The sequence below is a fragment of the Molothrus aeneus genome, chromosome 1, assembly GCF_037042795.1.
Source record: "Molothrus aeneus isolate 106 chromosome 1, BPBGC_Maene_1.0, whole genome shotgun sequence".
NCBI classification, from domain to species: Eukaryota; Metazoa; Chordata; class Aves; order Passeriformes; family Icteridae; genus Molothrus; species Molothrus aeneus.
Window position 1 is genome coordinate 120232977 of NC_089646.1, and position 22314 is coordinate 120255290.

The 22314-nt window shown below is 38.4% G+C and overlaps 1 protein-coding gene across 1 annotated transcript in view; it reads right to left on the reverse strand.

Annotated features, from left to right (window-relative positions):
• The window catches only part of EYA1 (EYA transcriptional coactivator and phosphatase 1), a 146218-nt gene extending 124245 nt beyond the window's left edge, over positions 1 to 21973 (reverse strand). The window contains exon 1 of the mRNA XM_066547130.1: positions 21937 to 21973. Within this exon, the coding sequence (XP_066403227.1) occupies positions 21937 to 21969 (33 nt within the window). The 5' untranslated portion in view covers positions 21970 to 21973. The remainder of the gene's footprint in view (positions 1 to 21936) is intronic.
• Positions 21974 to 22314: the final 341 nt, after the last annotated feature.

Below are 22314 nucleotides of genomic sequence, written 5' to 3' on the forward strand. Positions count from 1 at the left end.
CAGGCACATTCATCTAACTCTGCTAGACATTGTTATCTACATAACACATAGAGTGTTTATAAAGCAAGAGCAAATCCTATCAAATAAAATCAACATTAATTTTCAGGAATGTGCATAATGAAATGGGGCACCTTGCAAGTGAGAATATGACCCACAAATATCTGGATAAGGTGTAATCAGTTTTAATTAAGACTTACAGTCTTTAACTAAGACTTACAATCTTAAAAGTCTGATGGTCTATTAGCACTGTTTAGTATAACAAAAGGGGAAATAAACATTAAAACATACCAAAATTTTTATGGTTCTGCATCACTTTTGTGTTGGCCAGGACCTGTTCTTTTTTCTTTTTTTTTCATTATGAATAGTCCTGCTATTAGTCACTTTTCAGTGAGTATACATCAATAAATTTCTTTCTTACTATAAATGCTGGCTGTTACATCAGTAATTCACTTCCAGGGGCTGCTGTGGTACACACAGAAGTACTACATGAGTTCCCACCAAAACATGCAGGACACGGAAACACAGTGGAGATTACACCTTCCTTCACACTCTCCATCTTACTTCTTCTGGGATCTTAAATAACTTACAATTGTTTCCCCAAGATGTGTTATCCAAGTTATTGATTTCATAATCTGACTGTGCAAAAGATCCAAAGCTTCCTTTTAACATCCATGTGATCTGAATTTTAAAAAGATCCCATGTAATCTACTTGACATCTAATTTCTTTTACTCAGAGGTGTATTTTCAACACAGGATGATGCTTAAAGGTTTACTTTGACATCTTTCTTACTTATATTTTATATTTACATGAGAGAAAGGTTATTATGTTAAAGGGTATATGTTAAAACTTAATATGTTTTTTTCATTTTTACTCTTTTTTGAATTCCACAGCAAACAAAAATCCAACTTCACATAAAATGAAAAACCACCAAGTAATTTACTGTCATGCAGGCCATGTGTTTGTCATCCTTTGCTTGGTAGCATTTGGATCTGATAGACAGAGGGCAGCTTCTACAGTGCTAGGGGACAGAGATGACTAAGTGAAAGAGAGATCCTTCCCCATAAATGGAAAGTCTGCCTCATAACCTCAGTCAGATTTTAGATAATAGGAAATCCAAGGAGGAGACAGCTACTGAAAACTGAGCTTCATAAATTGCACCAAAGGTCTACTTTTAATCAGATAGAATTCAAAATAATAGTCTTTGAAATGCACAACAGACTAATAGACTAATCCACTACAAACCAATTATCAACTGGTAGGAACTGCCATATATATAAAGGGAGGAATTTGGGCCATGGAGTTATCTCAAGTAAGTAAAAATTACACTTGCAAAAAAATTGGGAGGCTCATCCCTCTGAAATCAATGATTTCTTGCTTATTTCAACAAGATCATAGTTTCTCTCATGATATCTGCATTAGGTTCCAATCATTAAAAATAATTACATATATCTTAATTTACCTAGGAATACACATGTGATTAGAGCCCTAGACACCACACTGAACGGCATGTATGTTGTTTGTATCATGACAAACTAATAATAGGTCATAAACAGAAGAACCGGTCTGCAAAAACACTGTTTTTTCATAGGACTATCTATAGTAACACTGAAATTCTTCACTTACACTTGATTCATACTGAAGATCTTCCCTGTATAACCTGAAAGCTCACAATCAAAAATCAAGCAAAATCAAACAGCATGACAAACAATCTGCCTAATCTTCACCTTGGCTGACGTTCAGAAATGTCACCTTAAAAATGAGTCTTGGCACTAGCAGAGTTTCCTTGATAATTTTTTTCCACTCAGATTCCTAAAAAAGTTAAGTGTAAAAGTCCCTTTTACAAATCTCCTTCTGGCACATGCAATGTGCTCACTTTGAAAGGTTTTGTGATTTTAACACTTTGCTTCTGCTGAGATGAAAAGATAATGCAGAGAGAATTAAAGCGAGGGATTAGGGATAAATACTTGAAAAATTCAATTAGTTTTTAAAACAAAATTTGCTTTAATAGATCATTTTTCTTTTATGTAAACTTGAGATCCATTCTCTACTGATGATAGTTACAGTACTACTGAGAAGTTTTCTAAACATCTTCCTAGTTTACCCAAAATATGTAACATACATATGTATTTATATAACATAATTATATATGCATGTACCAAAACATATGTTTTATTCAGGTGTGTTTTACAGAAAAAGGCAAGTCACTGGAACAAAACATTTAAAATCAACCACTTCATCAAGGACATTGCTGAACTGCAGCTTCACCACAGCTGAAAACAACTGCATTAATATTCAACTACATGCCTAATTTTTCCCTTTGTGAATTCTTGTATAAATCTTATTAATGAGAATCTCAAGTGTAAGGGATACAAAAAAAAAAATTGGTAGAATGTTATTTCAAAAATCCATCAGTAACACCCTTTTGTAACTTATGCAGTCTTTTTAAACCTGCTCATTTATTAAGGTCTTTGAGTTGCTTTATGGAGTTTCAACTACCACAACTATTCCAGAAACCAATGAGTAAGTCTAATTCTTACCCCTAAAGGATCAAGGAGATGAAACTTCAGGCCTATTGCTATTTTCAGCATTATTACTTTTGCATATTTTAGAAAATAAAGTTATTTTGAAACCTTACATATGGGTTCAGCAAATTTGAGACCTTAAAGGAAGTATCTGTGATGGACCCAGTTTAAGCCCTACATAATGCAAGCTACTTTATAAAACCAAGATTTTACAATTTAACACAAATAGCATTTTGTGTTAAGGATATCCCGAGGCTTAAGGCCAACAGGGCAGCAGTTACTTGATGGAAACCTGACTGCAAGTCAGAAGGGACAATAGAATTTAAACTAGTTTTCAGTAATTGCTCTGAAGTACCTCCTTAACAATTTCAGAATTAATCATGTTACATTTAGCACTCAGTAGCCTAAACTGGATAAGGTGGACAAGGCAGAGAACTGAAAACATCACCTGTATCTACATAACTCAGTCTTTGCAACATTCAGCTTCATGTCTCAATTATCAACTCAGTATTGTACTCCTCATTGTAACTTATCTCACAATGTGAGCAAAGCTAAGTCCACTGATATGTACCAAAGAGTTATGGCTTTTTGTCACTGTATTAGTAAATTCACTAATTTACTGATTACTGTTCTTCCCTACAGACAAGGGCAACAAATGGAGTACTTAAAAAAACCCTCAATATAAAAAGCAGGGAACTGAAGGCATCCCAGGAAGTAGGGAAAAGCATTGTTTTAATGTTGTGGGTATTGAACTTGTTTGGTGCATTACATAATGGGAAAATATTTGGGCCCTGGCATTTAGCTACATTAAATAGTTTTTGTGGTTATCAAATTTTGTAGCCTAGTTTCAGCTTTTAGAAGTTGCCACAAAAGCAGTTTTCTGTTATGTACACTGTACAGGCATAAACATTATCAATTAGATAAACTGACAGAAAATTGCTGGTCATTCAAAAGCAAGAGCTTCCCTCAGGAATTGATAAAATTCTATCATGCTCTCAAAAGTCAAGGGGTGTGTTCATGCCATAAGCATTACACAGGAACAATAGTCATTCAAAATACAATAATTACTTTGCATTCTTCTTCAAAGGGGAAGAAAAGCAGAAAAGAGAACACTTAGATCAATTTCCTAACCCAAGCAGCCATGGTTTACATCCACAACCTGCACTCATGTTTTACAGTTTGATTTCTTTTTTGCTTAAATGGGCAGCCACTGTTAATTATTGCCAATTTCTAGACAAATGCCTGCTTATTTAAAGCTATTTCCTTTGAAGCTTAGGGATAGGAGTGGCCTTGAAAAATTGTTCTCATCTTGGGAGAAAGGAGTGTGTCTCAAATCCATTATCAGGGCAGGGAGTTTGAATGCAGTGCAGGTTTGGCAGACTCAGCAGTGGGTACTGCACAGTGCTGGGTGAGATCAGGAGCACAGCACAGCCCCACTCCCCCATCTGATCATTCAGAAGAGCAGGTTGGACCTCTGGCAGGACCCCATGGGAGTAGAGGGGCCCAGGAAAGGTGGTTCACCCTCAACGACAACCTCCCCAATGCTCCGTCCTTTCCAACACGTAGGAATCTGAGCAGGAAAGGCAAAAGGGCAGCATGGATGAAAAAGACACTCTTGATTCAACTTAAACACAAAAATGAAGAACATAGAGGGTGGAGGCAGGGACAGGCTACTCATGAGGAGTATAGAGACTTGGCATGAGTGTATAACAATAAAGGTAGGAAAGCAGCATCACTGAGCATCTCTGAGAGGTCACAATGATTAGAGGAGACTCCTCAAGACTTCAAAAAAGTAATGCAATATCATCATCAAGAAGAACAAGAAGACTGGGAAAATACAGGCCAGTCAACCTAAGCTCAGTCTCCAGGAAGATTATGGAACAAAACCTTTCAGAGGCCATTTTTAGGCACAGGTCAGACAAGAAGATAGAAAGGAATAGCCAGCATGGATTTAACAAGGGCGATTCGTGCTTAACTTGATTGCTTGTGCAATGAAACAACTGGCTCTGTGGACAAGAGTCTGCAAGCCTCTCACAGTATCCTTTCAGACAAATATGTAGAAGATAAGGCAGGTGGAGAATTGGCTAAACATTTGGGCTTGAAGGTTTGTGCTTAGCCATGTAAAGGCCATCTGACAGGTAGGTGCCAGTGTCATCTTATCAGGCATTGAGGTTTTAAAAATCAATGTTTTAAAAAGAAGCAGGGTGAGGGGTCGTGTATACTCTGAACAAGTTTGTAGACTCCAAAGTTTACAAGTTTGCAGCTCTGCCCTGGTAGGGGCAGAGTAGGGGAGAGTTGCAGTTCATCAGAGGGACATTGATAAACTGGAGATATGGGTCTGTAGGAACCCATGGAGTTCCACAAAGGGAAATGCCCAGTCCCATGCCAGGACAGAGTACCCCCATGCAACAGAGCAGGCTGGGAGCTGCCTGGGTGCAGATTTACAGAAAAGGATGAGAGAGCATTTGAACACAAGCTATGAGAAGTGAAGAAAGCCAGAGAATATGGGGCTGTATTAGCAAGAGTGCAAGCAGCAAATCACAGAACATTTCCCCCCTGTCTATTTGGCACTTAAGAGACTGCATCTGAATTACTGTGTCTAGTTGTGGCCTTCCCAGTAAAAGACCCTGGAAAGGGCTTGACAGGAGTCTATCAAGATTAGTGGGAACATTCTGTATGAGAATAGGCTAAGAGAACTGGTTTTGATCTTACTGCTCCTTTTTTTCCTAGTGGGAAGATAAGATGAAGCCTGATTCTTCTTGGAGGTGCACAATGACAAGGTAAGAGACAATAAACATCAAGTTCAAAATGGGAAATTACACACAAGAAGAAAAAAATTTACCATTAGAGTAGTGCAGTTTTCAATATGCTAATCACTAATTCCCAGAGCATCAGTGTAAGATATTTCTACTGGCTGTCAATTTGTTCTTTGGATAAACTGAACACAGTTTATTGGGGATATATAAGAATATGTCAATACCAATTTTTTCCTTGTGGTAAATTTGCAATTCTTTATTGTTCCACACTGGAATTCCCTGTGATTGAATGGCACACTCTCAGGGGCACCTGACACTTTATGCAGCAAGACTGGCATAGCAATAGGTCTCATCCTAGAAATGTTTTTTACGTGCATGAAGATGAGTCTTTCCTCATTGCTTAATTATTGAATGTAAATTATACAGTGAAAGAAATAACTTTCAGTAGGAACATCAAAATATGACAATTGGCTGTGAAACCAGACATGTTTCTATTTAACACATCTGATGTAAGGAAGCTATTAATTTTCTAAATGCATGGCCAAACTTCTTTGTAACACCTGACACAGCATTTTGCTAGGGTAATAAAAGAAAGCTTGACAGCTGCAATTTCTAGAAATATGGATTAAGCCTTTCAATATGCTCTGGGGAAAGTTTTCTCTTCTATAAGCTTCTCTAATTTGTTTTAAAATGGCTGATCATTCAGACCCAGAGTTCTGCATCCACTCCAGCTCCAGCTTATTTTTTGCCACAAATATATTCAAGCATTGGGGGAAAAAAAAAACCCATATAATCTCCTTCATATTCTCTCTGGCACTGGTTTTAAAATTATTTTGTTTAAAACTTTCTTCCAGGTATTCATAACACCAAAGATTACAGAAACAAAAATCATGCTGATAGACTTGATTACCACTTATGCTAAATAAACCACCCCAAATTATATTAACTGAAGGGGAACATTGCAGAGAAAGTATCTGGCTTTCTCTTCTGAGAACGAGACGCACTGGTGCCTTGTGCTGTCTGGTGACAGGAACTAAATATATTATCTGAATTCTCCAAGACATTCCACTTTGAACTTAACGTGCCAGTAGTCATGGTACTAGTGAATGGACAGCTGCCATGAGGAAGGCATTTAATGTTCGAAACAAAGATTAATAGACCAACCACAGTTAAATATAAATTAAATGGGAGAAATACATGCAGCAACTACTTTTAGGGTATATTTATAATTTAAAAATAATGATTCTAAAATTTGCATTGTTTAAAAAACCATCAAGTTATAAGAGAACAGATTCTTGCTGCTATTAAAATTGTATCACGTAGCCCTCTGTTCATGTGCACAGTATCATTTGTGCACAGTAGCAACAGCAGATGACTAAAAGTAAGACTGCTAACTTTGTCCTATCTTAAAAACAGCTAAAGAAAAAATTAAAACTTTGCTTTAATTTATCCTGGCATTTTTTTCATTTTTCTCCCAGTACCACTTTGCATTAAGTTACTCAATATACTAAAAAACTACTAAATATATTCTATAATTTGGATTATCGCAGAATATTCCCACACTATATTCTGACCAGATGAGAACAAAGCAATGTGAAAGTATTGAATAGTGTCACTTAAAGATGTGCTTAGCATTTTAAAATGTCAATGTCTGCTATAGAAAATAATTGCTCTAGAATTTAAATAGCACTAAAACATACCTTTTTTCAAAAATTATATAACAGCCATGATAAAAGTGTGTACACTCACAAAGTGGAAGAAGTCATAGAAAGAAATTAGAGAAATTACTGCATTTACAGAATATAGAAGAAAGTTCTGGATCAAATTCACAGCTTTAGCTCTGCACACACAATTCTCATTCCCTCCATGGGGACAGATAATAGAGTGTTCAAATCTAGACTTCAGATCTTTATTACTTCAAAAACATATGGGTCAGTCTCTGTGCGTTTTGTATTTGTTCACTGGAATACAGTTGCTGTAAGCACTTACACAGAGATCTTCATAGATCTTCATAGTTCATTTTTCATGCCTGGCACTCTCATTTTACTTTCAAAATGATAAATTCAATGCTCAGGACTGTAAGACAGTGCTTAGTGCAACCTGTATACATAACAGAAGCTTACCGCAACTAGCTCAAATTATTTAGACTAATCTGATGAGAAGGAAAACATTACTGTCCCATTTTGCAGACAAAGAATAGGCAGAGACAAAGTACAGGGCATCACAGTAATAGAAGCAGTTTGCAGGACAGCCATGGAGAGGATTAATTTCCCAAAGTCAGACTGATGTCTTAACAACAAAACCCTCCTTACTACCAGAACATTACATCCAATTACACAAGGAGATCTCAAAGCAGAGAAATTTCATTTCCTCCTTACTGAAGTCTTAGATGTTTAAAAAGTGTCAGCAGAGCAATCATGAAACCTTTAGTGGCAGTTTAGGCTAACACAAAGATTTTGGATTAAACACATCAGATGTTGCACTTAATCCAGTCCTGCAATTTTGACACATTCAGAACTGATAAAAATAACAAAGTTTTAGAACTCCTTTATGAACGGTAAAATGAAGGGTTGTGGTGGATTTAGAGAATGTCTGTTTCAGAAGCCCAGCTCCTGGACTCCACATGGTCAGCTTGTTTATGATCCCAATGATGCTTGTTTAGCGTCTCTCCAAGAGCCTCTACAGCTCTGCTAACACCACCATCACACACTTCATCACAGTCATGTTTATTTTTCTTGGCAGACCTACACAGGTCCTGTGTAACAGCTCCTATCACTTAATTTACTCAAATGTTACTTTTATACCTACAAATTACTCACAGAAAACAAATGTTAAAGCACAAAACACATTGGGTTTGTCAGCACCACTTGTTTCTGACAACCCTCTTTGAGTTATAAATGTAACTCTCAATTTCCCAGCAGGGTGCAAGGATTACAGGAAGAATAATAATGTCCTCTAAACTTGTATCTCACAAGAAGTTGGTATGAAAGATACTTAAGCATGAAACATTTGCCAAGCAACCCTGTAAAAAGAAAAAAATACTAAGACAAGAACTCCGTGACAGTAAATGCCATTTGCAATAAAAAATGTGGCAAGAGTTCACAATCCTCTCTAAGTAACAGCAGTAACAACAACATAAAATCTCCCACTGAGTTCGTTTGACACAAACTATCCTCAACTGCTCAGCAAAACCAAGAAGGACAGGACTTCTATTTGTAGCAGCTGTCTCTAATGCTGAACGCCCTGTGAACACTTCGCAGCAAATAATGTTTTCCTACTTAGCTACTGACAATGAGAAACTAGGGCAGCACAAAACATCAGTGCTTGAATAAGATGAGTGCAGAGAAAAAAAAAAGTCCCCAAAAGAGCACTGGTTTTTCAGCAGAGACAGCTGAGATCTGCAGTTTATTATTAGCACCAGCTGACAGTCAATGGGAGTGAAGCCAAAGGTGTACCAGTGCTTAAGGAAAGGAGTCAGGATGACCTAAACTGCATCAGTGTAAATCTGGCATTAGTGTGAAGTAAGCAAATTGTCAAAACGCTCATCAGCAGAAGTGCATAACTGATAACTCTCAAAGTCGTACTGGAAAAATATTTAACATCCATTTTTATTTTCATGGCAGGCTATAAAAGACTGAAGAGCTCACAGGCACAAATAATTTTTCAGGTATGTGCTGCTATGATCCTCGGTCTACTGAAATAAAGGACTTTTCTGTGCCAGTAAAACATGAGAACAAAGATGAGAAATCAAAGGCTGGGAAAGGCAAGTAAGTGGAGGAGTACTTTCAGCTGAAGGTAAAAGGAAGGAGCAAATGACACCCTTCTTTTTTTCCCAAACTTGCCTCACCTCCCATTCAGAGTAATCTCCCACAGCATATTACCCAGTCCTGGATTACACTGCACAGCTCAGCTCCGTCCTCCTCCCTACCTTTGCTCAGCACAACCTCCTCCTGCACAATACACTGAATGCCACAACCTGCAGGTAACAGCTCTAACACACAGGAAATGCTCTAAAAGGCCCAGGGATTCAAAGGTGCTGGCATGACCCTTCTCACTACACGATGACAAGCAGTCAATACATCTTGGCATTTCAAGTACAGAGAAGTCATCACACCCCACCATCATAATGACCCACACACAGACTGTCTAAATCTTTAATAAAGAAAAGCAATTAGTGCTTTCAGAATTTTAAGGTATTGTAACTGCTCTCTTTCTGCTAACACTTCTTGCTCTCTTCCCACTTATATGCCAAAACATTTCATGGGGAGGTCAACAAATGGATAAAATCTTTGTTATGTCATTATAGTCCAATGGTCATTGGATTAACTCTTCTCTGGAAGAAGCCTGGGAAGAGACAGAAAAGGGATTTGGAGCTTCCATATTGCTGGTGCCCAATAAAAACAAGAGTAGAAGGAGATATAATTAAAATAGAAACAGCTTCTGTCACCTGCACGCTTTTAATTGTAATATGTTGACCAAGTTGGGCTCATGATCTTATCAGCTGTTCTCAGATCTACAAATTATGCTGGTACTAGACAGTGCTAGGTATGGTTTTAGCACCTTTGCCAACTGAGGATTCACAACTCATGTGCCAGAGGAATCATGCATATTAATTAGGACACACTTTTCTTAACAGAAGGCAACAGAGATGGGAAAAAGGAAGAATAAAGTGGAGAAAGAAGAGCAAAAGATAAGAGCAGAACCACACATTTTGCACTCCAACTGACTTGCTTGGGATTTAGCCACAGTGCACAGGAGTGATGATGCAGACTGTCTTTTCAGTACCAAGCTCTAAGATTTACCCAGCAACATTGCAGCAGGCACTGGCTGCAAGTGCCCACTGAAGCCAGGAGTGCTAAACTGCCTGGGGCTTGAGTCTCAATAGACCTGACTGGGTACTGATCCTTAACAATAGGGACAAAGCCCTGTATAAGAGTCAATCTTCAAAAAGTGCATCAGTTCAACCAAAATATAAGAAAAAGTAGTCACCGAATTACTTATTAACAGTATTGAATAAATTCATTTTTCATTTTAAAAATATAATATTTTTTAAAAAGAAATTAAGTCATTCAACTCTCAGAATTTGCTTTTAGAACAGATGGGCTTAAAACTCTAAAATTTAGTTTTCCATCATATGTTGCTCTAAACTAAACATGCAATTTCTTTAAGTGACAGCTTGCTTTTCTCTTTCCTCTCTCTGTGCCACCTGCCAGAATGGGTCTTTGATCTTCCCCTAGGTATAAAGGACATATATATTTTTTGAAATTCACAAAGCTACTAATTAACTTTAAAATAATATTACATAAATAATTGTTTCCCAGCAATATCTTTTCTTGGTCCAAAAGTCAGATGCAGGTTCCAAAAGGAAAGCAAAATACACTCCCATATGCAAGTCCTTCTGGAAAGTTATGTTCCCACTCTCCCAAAACCTATATGTCTATTCCTTTTGAGTCAGACCATAAATCAGAACTACCCAGAAACTTTACTAGCAAGGGGAGAAGAAAGTTTTGGAGACAGAGCTTTTAACAAAAAGATTGCATGACAACAGAAAAAGGAGATAGGTGGCTGAGGCAGGTGTTTCCTACAACCCTATCTCACAAGCCAAAGAATGCAAAAGAGAGCTTAACATTTCTGCCTGATTAGAGCTAGAATTCAAACTACTCCTCTAGGAAAGGACCATTCCTCTTGTTTGTCTGGAAGAGGTTGCTTACCTGTAGCCAAGTGGGCAGAACATTTGATCATGAGGGTGAGGTGCTCATTCCCCTCCCTTCACCAGCCCAAACTCTCTGTCATGGGCGGACACCCCAAAGTACCATCACCAGAGAACAGAGTGAGGAGGGGGTGGAATCACATCTTCCTGATTTGCAGCTGATGCCAGTGCCCCCAGTTTCTGGGGTTTTTCTGTGAAAACTATTTAACCTAATTCATCACAAGTTCATACAGAGTTTTAGCTTCCAAGACTTTTTTGACTGATCAGCTTCAGTGAGAAAGGTTCTGAATGTCTGTCAGAGACATTACACAAGCTGAGTACCACACACTACAGTTAAATACCTGAAACTGGAAAAGGGTTCATGTTCAGTAGATTCAAATGCAAACACAGGAAAACATAGGCCAAAAAATAACCCAGCCCTGAAGAATCATATGTTATTGTCTCAGATTAATATAAAAACTTCATTAAAAACATGCAAAAAGCCAACATTTAACTGTAGTAACAAACAAAAATTCAGTCAAGACAAGACTATTACAGAAACAGTTAAATTAACTATTTGCATGATGCTCACTATCCAAGAAGAAAAGACCTTGACAGCTCTAAAACGAAGTATCAGCAGAAGCTTTGGGAAAGATTAACAAAATGAAGAGACACAATCCAGCCAGATTCAAGAGTTCACCCAAGAGCTCTAAAACAATGGAAGCATGATCAAATCAGCTGCTATAATAAACAAGATAATTGGTAGGCACATGGGAGTATGATGTAATGGGGAAGAGAAGCCATAACTTCAAGATTACTAGCATTTCTGTAAGGAGTTAACGATTATTTGGATAAGGATGATTTGGTTAATGTAGTATATTTAGATTTCTGAATAGCTCTCATAAGCCAAAAAGCTCTTAAACAATTTTGTCATAAGGTAAAATAAAAGATCTGTCATGATTTACTATTTAAAGGATGGAACTGAGTAAGTGGGCAGTTTTCACAATATTACGTGTGGAATTGCAAAACGACCTGGTCTATTAAACATAAATACCCTGGAAAAGATTACAAATAGAAAGGTTACAAATTTGCTACATAACTCAGGTCAGCTCAAAGTAAATCTGCCTACAGAAAACTGCTTTTATGGTGACTACACATGACAAGTGCTGGTGAAATTCTGTGTTGATAAATGTGAAGTAAAAGACAACTCAAACTAAGAATTGACAAGGATAAGTGCTAAATTACCTACTGTTCCCAAGGAAGACATCTTGTAGTTGTTGCCAATAATTTTCTGGAAACAAGGCCCTAGTGGCCAATGGCAGTCAAAAGGGTGGATGTAGTGTTTAAAATTTTAGGAAGGAAACACAGATTAAAACTGAAAACATTACAAAGTCGGAGTGCTCACATCTTGAATCTCTCACACAAAGCTCAGCAGCAGGCTGAGGAAAAAACAAGGCCCTTCAGATTGGAAGAGACACCTTTGTGTCATGAAAACAAGAGAATTCTATCAAATCAGGAAAGAGACTGCAGGAAGTGAACAGATTGGCAAGTCATTATTTCACTTGTCAGGAAAACTTAACAACCCCATGTTTTTGATGCAGTTATTATGCAGCAAGCATAAAACAGCAGAACCACTTTCTTTGAAAAGGCATAATTATGTTGCGGAACTTACCACTGCAGAGAATCAAAGCACACACATATCCAAAAGCAAATTCATGAAGGACAGCATTAAACACAGTGCTTTGGATGTATCTTCCATCCTCTCAAAAGCAGGATTTGCTCTCTTCCTCCTGCTCTCATTAACCGTCTGCCACCAGTCCCAGAACACCAGGATAAGTTGTCTATTCCAATCTGGTGGCACTTACCTCTTGTTCTCTCCTGTGCTAGTCCCAGTCTGAGGTTCTTCAAGCTGTCATATGAGGCTCTTGCTTTTCTGTCCAGCCCTGAAAGTGTTTGCTTCTGAGGAGTTTTTGTCTTTAAGTCTCACTAGTCAGACCAAAATACAAAATCAAATTAATTACACTCCTCAGAGGTAATTATTTTATTTTAAAAACTTGCAGATGGAGAAGAAATTGCAAAGATGGAGATTCCAAGCTACCAAGAAGTGCATGATACTCTTTGCTCCTGCTGATCAAAAGCGGATGCAATAGTGGCAAATAAGACAGTCTTTGAGCATCAATAAACAAAACAAGCTAAGAACAGAAAGAGCTGATGTCCAGTGCTGCCAGGATTTGGCAGCGTGCTTGTCTTCTGTTTATAGAAAGCATAATGGCAGCATACAGCCCTTACAGGGACTGAGCAGAGGATTTGTGCAGTGTCTGCACTATGGAAACCTGCTTGATGTGCCACTTAGCTTTTACAGAGCCTTGCAAAAACCAGAGAAAAACATAACACAGATCTTGCACCTTCTCCCTCTTCAAAGTATTGTTGCAAAGGACAAAGGTCTGAGGTACTCATCAGCCCACCACTAAATATACCTTGCTTGTCCCCCAAAAAACTAATGCTTCAAACTTGAGAAGAAAAATAGAAGTGGAACAGGGCAACCCTAAATTTAGATTCTTTCTTCATGTACATATAACTGAAGGTGAAAGCCAGGCATATAAACATTTAACTAGTTGATTCTGAATACTGAGATACTTTTAGATCTTTTAAATTATTTACAGGCCTAAAAGGGTGGTCAAACATGAAAAATATGTCCAATTATTAAGAATAAAAATAAAATAAAAAATAGATCATGCTTACTTTCTAAAAATATCTACAGTACTAAACACATATTCAGCAAGAGTGAATTCCTGAATCTATGAGCACCAAAGCAGTGCTTGCTCTAAAAGCTCACTCTTTGAATCCCCATTCATTTTGCCCAAATGCTACACTTAGATTATATTTTAAAATTACTCCACAGCATAAGGAAAGTATGAAAATGTGTCTGAAATGACTTGCTCTCCTAGTTTCTTCTTTTAAAAGAGAATTAAAAAAATAGATAAAACCATTTTTTTTATCTTCAAGCAATTTCATTCCTTGACTCATGACCACTAACAGCATTTACAGCTCTGTAAATTACAATCAGGATAATCAAATCCTGTGCTTTGGGGTAGGAGCTGACCTCCACAGGAGCTGGAAGAAATTTTCTCCCATGTGCTGCACTGCACAGTTGTAGAGGTGCATTGTCAGTACAATGGAAAGTCCACCCCGTGTGAATGGTGGTGGCAGAATATAAGGCTTTGAATGCCAAAAATGCCGAAATGACAAATTCTATGTGATTGATGAGAAATCCCTATGAAGCTTTCTATTCCTTGCCAGACTCTGCTGCTGTGCTGTGCACAGACCACGAGACCACTGAGTCTACGACTTCCAGGACAGTCTAGACAGTACAGCTCAGCAAGGCAGACAGAAATAGAGAAGAATCTCTTTCCTACCAAGTCTGAATTTAAATTTCTCCTGTTGTAAACAGCTCCTTGACTGACTAATCTTACCCCCAGCAAATATAATTTGATTTTACTGTAGCCATATATGTAAACATAATATGAGAAAATCATGGCATTAACATTATTAACTACTAACAAAATTATATTCCTCAAGTAAAAGCTGGAACGTAACTTAATTTAATCTAATACAGTCCATGCACACAGACACACACAGACACACATATATAAACTCACACCAAAATAACATTAATTTAAACATCATGTTTCTGAAATCCACTAATCTGAGGTCAGTATATACATGATTGAAAACTGCACTTAAACAGGATTTCTTAGTCATTCTATTGTATTGTATTTTCTATTACCACAGGATAACAGTAAGAATTAATATTTCAGAGAAATATGAAATTGGGAGGAACTTTTATATTTCAATATCCCATGTAAAATAATAAACTAAAAGTAGGAGTTTGTTCTGTAAGTAGGAGCAGTACCAGTGACAGCCACAGCCCAACCCAGTACCATAAATATTTAAGTGCCAGCTTGAACCTCCCATCTGCAGATATTGCTATCCATACAGTTATCAGGACACACACATGAGCTGCACAGCATTGCTCCATGCCAAGAACCACCAAAGATGGCAGAGAGAAAAGGGTGAGTTGGTGACCAAAATCCTTGTCAAAATACTGTTTTAAGAAACATAATTCTATTAAGCACAGGTAGAGCAGCTTCACTACTGGCTTAGTGACCCTTCTTACAGACAACATTCCTTCTGCTAGGAAGCTCCAGCTTACCTGCAAGTCAGTGCCATGGGGATGAAGCTGAGTGCTGGAGTCGGTCTGTGTCATTAGTGTTGCAAAATACAGGGCTCTACCTATCCCATAAATATGCATGGTAAACTTGAGACCAAATTTACAAGAGAATGTCTCTAAAAAAGTTGCTGAAATCCATGTGATTGCTCCACACTGTCTTTAAAATGCACATTCAAGTTCCAGAACATGAAATACCTGATCTGTAAAGTTTTCATTTTATTTCTAAATATTCACATTCTCTCTTTCTCCCTAGAAGTATTCATAGAAAATTTTGGGTTTATGTATATATCAAAATACTTCTCTTTTGTATCTGCAAGAGTACAAAATTGTATTAATTTCTACATTTTCTCAAATGGCACCAGGACAGGGGGTGGAAGAAAACAGGAATGGCATGGAAGTCTTGGCATCTGAGTGACTACTCCAGCTTTTGAAGCAGCAACAGAAACACATCCTTTTAACTAGAAATTATTATTTCAAGAAAAACTGTAAGCATTCCAGGTGGTCCAATTAATATTGCAAAAATATACTTTGTACTAAAGTTTTTTTATAGAAGTCAAATTCAAAAAACAGTTTAGGTATGTGCATGTACAAGTAAAGCAGCCTGTGTATGTGTGGGTGTGTAAATACCATATACCCAGATGCAAACCTTCAATGCATTAAGTAAACTTCAGCTCTATACCTTAGTACTCAATTCTGAGTCTGGTTACCTTCCGGATTGTTAAGTCTTTCTAAATTAGAACAAGCAATTTCTCTTTGTTTTACCTAATATTTGAAAATGGCAAAAAAGTCCCATGGGTCACTGAAAATTATCCCTTCATTCCTGCCGCCTGTTTCAAGTCAGTCAAAACATTCCAGACTTCAAAAGGGGGCTTTGCCTGCTTAGGCCATTTTGGTGTCCTTCTATGGTTGGCCTATGAGGGATTGGTTATTTGGATAAATTAGTTTGTGGAGCCTGCTGGCCTTCTAGAAGACCTCAGTGTCTGACTGCAAATTAGTTCTACCGAACATGTAGAAATCCCTGGGCAGACGAGAAGAAATAAATGGTGATAAAATCTAATACTACAATGTTTGTAATGTGATTTTATTCTGCTCTGCAGCTTGTAAGCAAAGCTAATGTTGAATTAAAAATTTTCAAATATAAAAATGCCCATGAAAGCACAAAATCAGATCAGTATCCGAGTCACAGCAGAGAAGGCTGGATGCCAACTTTAAAGTTAAGCTTCCTGCAGGAATCTTTTACAAGAGCAAACAAAAAACCTCCTGGTTTTCCACAGAATCAAGTAGGTATTTACATTACGGATGCACCCCTGCTTAAGCCAGGAAGTCACACAGTTGAATTCGGCTGGAGCTTGGGCTGTGAATAAACTGCTATGCAGTCTTTCAGTGCATAGTTGTACAACTGCCTAAGGAGAGTTTATCCTTAAGGAAGAGAAGTCAGAGAGCCAAAACTAACAAACATGGCTCCTCAAGCGGAACAATGGTCCAGAAAACCTAGTAAAAAAGAAAATAAACTTCACTGGCAGTTTGCTTTTTACTGTTAAGGGCTAAGCTACAACTTCATCAAGACTTTCAAGAAGAGACTCCATGCTGAATAGTTGCACACAGTGGCTGGAAAAAGTCAGATGGATTGTGTATTTCTCATATGCCCACTTTTACAAGTCATTTAAAAATGCCTCAGGCTGTAACAAAGCAAAAGTTCTACCCCTCTGAGGAAACAAGGATTTGTGACCAAGATAAGTGGTGGTATCTGTTGATGGACCCCAACAAAACCCCTGAAAGGTCTTTGTGACCTTCAGGAATATGCCCAACACTACAAGCTGTGGGTAGCAGTACTTCTGTCAGTGCTGCAAGCACTGCTGCCTACAGCACTTTAGGATTTCTGCCACCAACGAGGAAAGGTACATTTTAAATGACAAGAATTTCTCCATGGAGTTTCTGCAAACACAGATGAATGAAGAGCCTGTAGTGAATAATGTTTTCAAACTGTCCGCAAACAGCTTACAATTTTCAGGAGTATTTTCACTAGAACCTTTTGAAAGAAAAAATTCTATTAATAGTTACTGATTGAGCAGTTGCCATAGACAGCCTAGCAGCAGCTCACTTCAATTTGGGGAACTTAAATACATCAGCTAGTTCCGGCTGTTCATTCTTTTTGACACTTACTGAGTGTAATAAGTGGGTTTTGTGGCTTATGTTTCCAATATTCTACCAATTGCAGATAGAGAGGGGAAGGGGAGTGGGAAGGGTGCAGGCGATTACATTTTATAGGCTCAGTTACAGATTGCAATTGCGTGGTGCTTGTTGGTTATTGCCTTGCAGAGCTTTCCAAAAAGGAAGCGTGTCACGCATTTCTTCAGAACAGGAGGGGAACACAGAGGGGAGAACTTTGCCAGTCTTTGACAAAAACTAGGCAGCACATGCATGACTTTCACAGTGACAACGCTCTAAGTTTTCAACCAAAGTTAAAATACTTCTATTTTCACTCTTCCTCCTCATAGACTTTGTTCCCTAATGTGACAAACAGGTAATGTGAGTAAGCATGACAAACATGTCATTGATGATGCTGTTCAAATGTGCAGGTCACCAGCCATGCCCTCAGGCACAGCCATGCCATCACCGTGGCCGTGGCCTCTGAAACCGCTCGAGAGTTGTGCTGCCGGATCCTGGCTCGCCTTGAAACAAAATGAACTTTCTAGCCCTTCTGGTAGTGAAGATAACCTTGAAAATGTGAAGAGAGTGTAATCTGATGCCTCAGTAAGACTGCAAGGAGCTTGAAACAAAGACAGAGAGATGTGAACTGCCCCAGCCATCTCTCTCTGGGCCCCATGGACTCAGCATTTCTGTGGTCGTGGAGTCTGGCATTTTTCCAAGATTCCACAGAATCTCGCATGTTTGCTGCAAAATTCATTATTTTGCTGCAGCCAGGTGCTGGATGTTTTTTGGTTTGGGTTTTTATTTTCTCCCTCCCCCTTTCTTGCTGAAACCAGCTACTTGCTCTGTGTCTTTCCACTAACAGAGGTAGGAGGTGAGTTTTCGGTACAAAGTGCCGCTCTCCGGTACGTGGCATGGGAGAAGTGTCCAGGGAGAGGCAGGGAGGAGAAAGAAGTTGGAAATACACAGCCAGGCTGCCCAAAGTGCTGACTGAAAGCTGAGGTTTGGGGGCTGTGGGGGGAATCAGAGAAGACTGACTGCAGGAGTGGACCAAGAGCACCTCCTCTTTTGGCTCATTGGGTGCACAGTATTTTGGATCTACCTTGACTGCTGAGGGCCTCAGAGTCTTCGCTCTGTTTTCCAGATGGGCAAACTCCATCATCAAAAACACTCCTTGCTGAAAATACTTCTTGGTGTGCAATTTTGCAATGAGAATTTTCAATTATGAGCCTGGACAGGGAAGGAATGAAAATTATTTTAATGTTATATAATAACTTAATATTGCTACCAGAGAGAGAGTTATGGAAGAAAAGCCCTCCAAAACATCTCCAGAGGGTATAGTAATTGCTAAAAACATGCCCGTATTTACTTGTGAAAATTTTCTTGTGCTCAGTTTTGCAAATAAATAAACCCCACACATTAAAAAAAAAAAAAAGACAGGCAAATCAAATTAAATAAAATACCTGCTGACCTCTACACTGCCTTTTTCGAGTTTTTTTAGAAGTCATCATCAGGGTACCTCTAACCACCTGGGTTATCATGCTGAATCTTATCAGTGTTTGTCATGTTTTTAGGGCTTCTGGAGGGTTTCTAGGGCAATAGTTCATGCCAATGCCAAGTTTGGAACTGGTAGACTTAGCCTACCACAAATACAAGCAATGATAATTTTGCATAATTTTTTTAAAATCATTTTGGTATAAGATGTACTATTACACAGCCCCAGGCTCCTTACAATCAGAATTTCTCTAACACCCAAAATGACATTTTCATCTCAAAAATAATTAAAACAAGAGGTTGTTTTTTTTAATTTCTCAAGTATATTTGAGCAGTGGGACTTGTCGCAAATGACTGACAGACAGAAAAGCCCCTTCAGGATGGTGAAGAAAATACTAATTAAAAAAACCCAACCATTTGTTTCAGCTTGATGAAACATGAGTGAACCATCTTTGATAGGTGCATATATCATAAGCAAAAAACCTTCAAAGTCTTTTTTGGACTTGGAAAGAAAGCAACAGAATTTCAGTGAAATTTTCAGACAGGATGAAATACTGACATCCTCTGTCCAGCCAGCCTCAGGTTTGTGTTTTGCTTCTTTCTCAAGCACCTAGTAAAGGAAAGGCAGGGCAGACATAATGTTCAAGTCTGCAAGCCCAAGTTTGAATTCATTTCCTACAGAATGCAAATCAAGCACATGATTATTAGTACAATTAGAACCATTTCTTGATTAGGAAATGGCTAAAATACTCTCTCAGCTGTGTGAGTGTAACGGAAGTGCAGAAGTGAATTTACTGGGCTTATTATGGAATCCTCTGTACACATCAACACTGACAGAGTGTATTCCCAAGTGCAACACCATCCTCTTCCTCAAAAGAGAAATCTTGGCCAAAGACAATGGCAAAGCACTTCCTCATATACTCTCTCATACTGCTGTCTGATAACTTTTTTTACACTATCCAGCTTCATTTCTCAGTTGCTCAATAAAGCTCCTCCCTTATCCACACGTACCTGGAATTGCTTCCACCACATAGTTTGCATTGGCCAGTTGCAAAATTAAATTACCTTTCAATTGGTATGTGTAGGGAAGTTTTATTCTTTTCCTCTGGACTAGCACCAGGTTTTCAAAGTCACTACAATGTGTTTGGGATCGTAAATCCCAAACAGGCTTGGTTTCTGGTTTCTAATTACAGAGTGCTAATCTATCCCTCACCCTCTCTTACTTTCTATGCACACACACAGAGCAAACTAAACAAAAACCAATGTTCATGCCATCATCTTTATTTTCACAGAGACTATTTTGCCTTCTGATGACTGCTTTTAGGAAATCTCCCTGCTGGTCAAGTGGCTGATGCAAATGCAGCAGACTGTCCAGTTATGAATGACTTCAAGTGAGACCTAATTGAAGGATCTGATTCCAGGGTTTAATACCCCAATTTTAAACCTCTCCAATGACACTTTATTCAGAAGAGTCATACCCTGCCCTGTGTCATGTACCTTTGGGCACCTCAGTCCTCACTTACAGAAGCCTGAGTGCTGGTCAGTGCAGTAGGTCTATTCAGCAGTTACTGGCTTAGATTTTGATAATCCTGATAGCATCAACAACTACCACCCACTTGGGTAATGTGAAGGGAAACTCTGAGCAAATTAAGCATTTTACAGGCTCTCTGGACCAAGTGGTGAAAAGAAGGAATGGAATGAATAACCCCAACAGGAGTGCTGGTGGTGCCAAACCGTGAACAAATATTTCCCTCAAAACTCCTGTTATGTTAAGTGACAGTTACATTTGTCATTACACACAGCCCCAGCACACAATCACCCAGCCCAAACCCTCCACAGCACACAAAGCCCAGGCTATGCTGGGCACACAGAGGGGAAGTTTTGCAGTGGAAGCCACAGAAAATCCTGACAGCATCAGGGAATGGCTTTTCATGCATGGAGGAAAGCCGGATTCCAAACAGAACGAGGAGCTTGGGTGGTGCTGAAAGCTCTGGCACGGCAACTGCAAACAGGACCATCCCTGTTTAGTGCCTGTTGGTAACCATGGCCACCCTTTCCCTGAAAGTTAACATGGTAGTAGCAGTGATGGATAAATACCCAAACATACACATAGAGACAAGACTGGAACAAATGAACATTGGAAAATAATCAAAGCCATATTGCTTCAGACAGCAAAAATTGCACTACACATGAAGTGTAACAAAAAACACACAACATAACAGGCTTGTTTTATCAAGGGGCTTGTTTTTTTCTATTCTGTTGCTACATGAAATGGAAGCATCAGGAAAACTGGATATAGAAACATAAAATACAAAGAGAGAATAGACTACTGTCAAATGTAGAAAATAAACACATCAGGAAAAAATGTAGGAAATAAATCTAATTAAATTTACTAAATAGCTTTTGGACTTATTTTACAACTGATAAAAATAAGGTAATCTCAATGCGCACACTTTCTGTTAAACAATTCAGAATAAAAACATATATGTAGCATTTTGAATTTCAATGAGTGCCAAGAATGATGTCACAAATTAAACTAACAAATCCAAAACACACAACTAATCATTTGACCGTGCATTAAACATTCTTAATTGTGCTTGATAGTTTGCAAAATTTCATATTATTGTGACTCTACAAACGGGCATTTACAACAAACAACAACGCTACTACATTTTTTGCCACTGTTCTTAAGACTTTGCAGCTAGGAGTTGCACTTACTTTTCCCAGAAGCAGTATTTGCATATATTCACAAAGGCAAAGAGAAATAACTTCAAATAATGGGATGAAAACTCTCCAACAGATAAAAATGTTAACACATAAACACAGCAGGCCAAATATTTCTTAGAGAAAGCAACAACCATCATTTTGTAATATGAATCACTGAAGACAAATATTTTAAATCCATACTTAATTTTCTGTAGCTTTAGCACAAGCCTCCATCTCTCAATTAATTTCATCATTCCCTGCTTCTTCCAATCACTAAAAGTGCATGTAGCTCTCTTAAGACTTCCTTTTGCCTGGTTGCCACAGAAATAATTGCCTCTTTAAAAGCCACAACTTTTTTTCTCAGGACTGACAAGTTGTTTACTTACAGACTTCCCATTTATTCCCTCGGGGTCTTCCATTGAAGATTTCTCTTTCCAAATTATATTCAGGCTATTAGTTACAGGGAGCTTCAGACAGTGCTAGCACACACACACCTGTGGAAAAGACAGCACCACATCGTTGGATTAATTTGTTGGTATGAAACTAGGAGCTGATCTTCACTTCTGCAACTTTCCAGCAACTAACAAGTATTCACAAGTTGGGAGCAGTTGCCTTTGAAGAACTGAATCAGTCTTGAAAATAAACACATAGCTGAGCTGTTTATTGCGAATCCATGCAAGCCAAAAGCAGGCAGCGAGAGCCCCGTTGTGCTCACTCTCTGCAGAAGAATAAAAGGCAGCCAGGAACGCTCCTACCGCCACTAT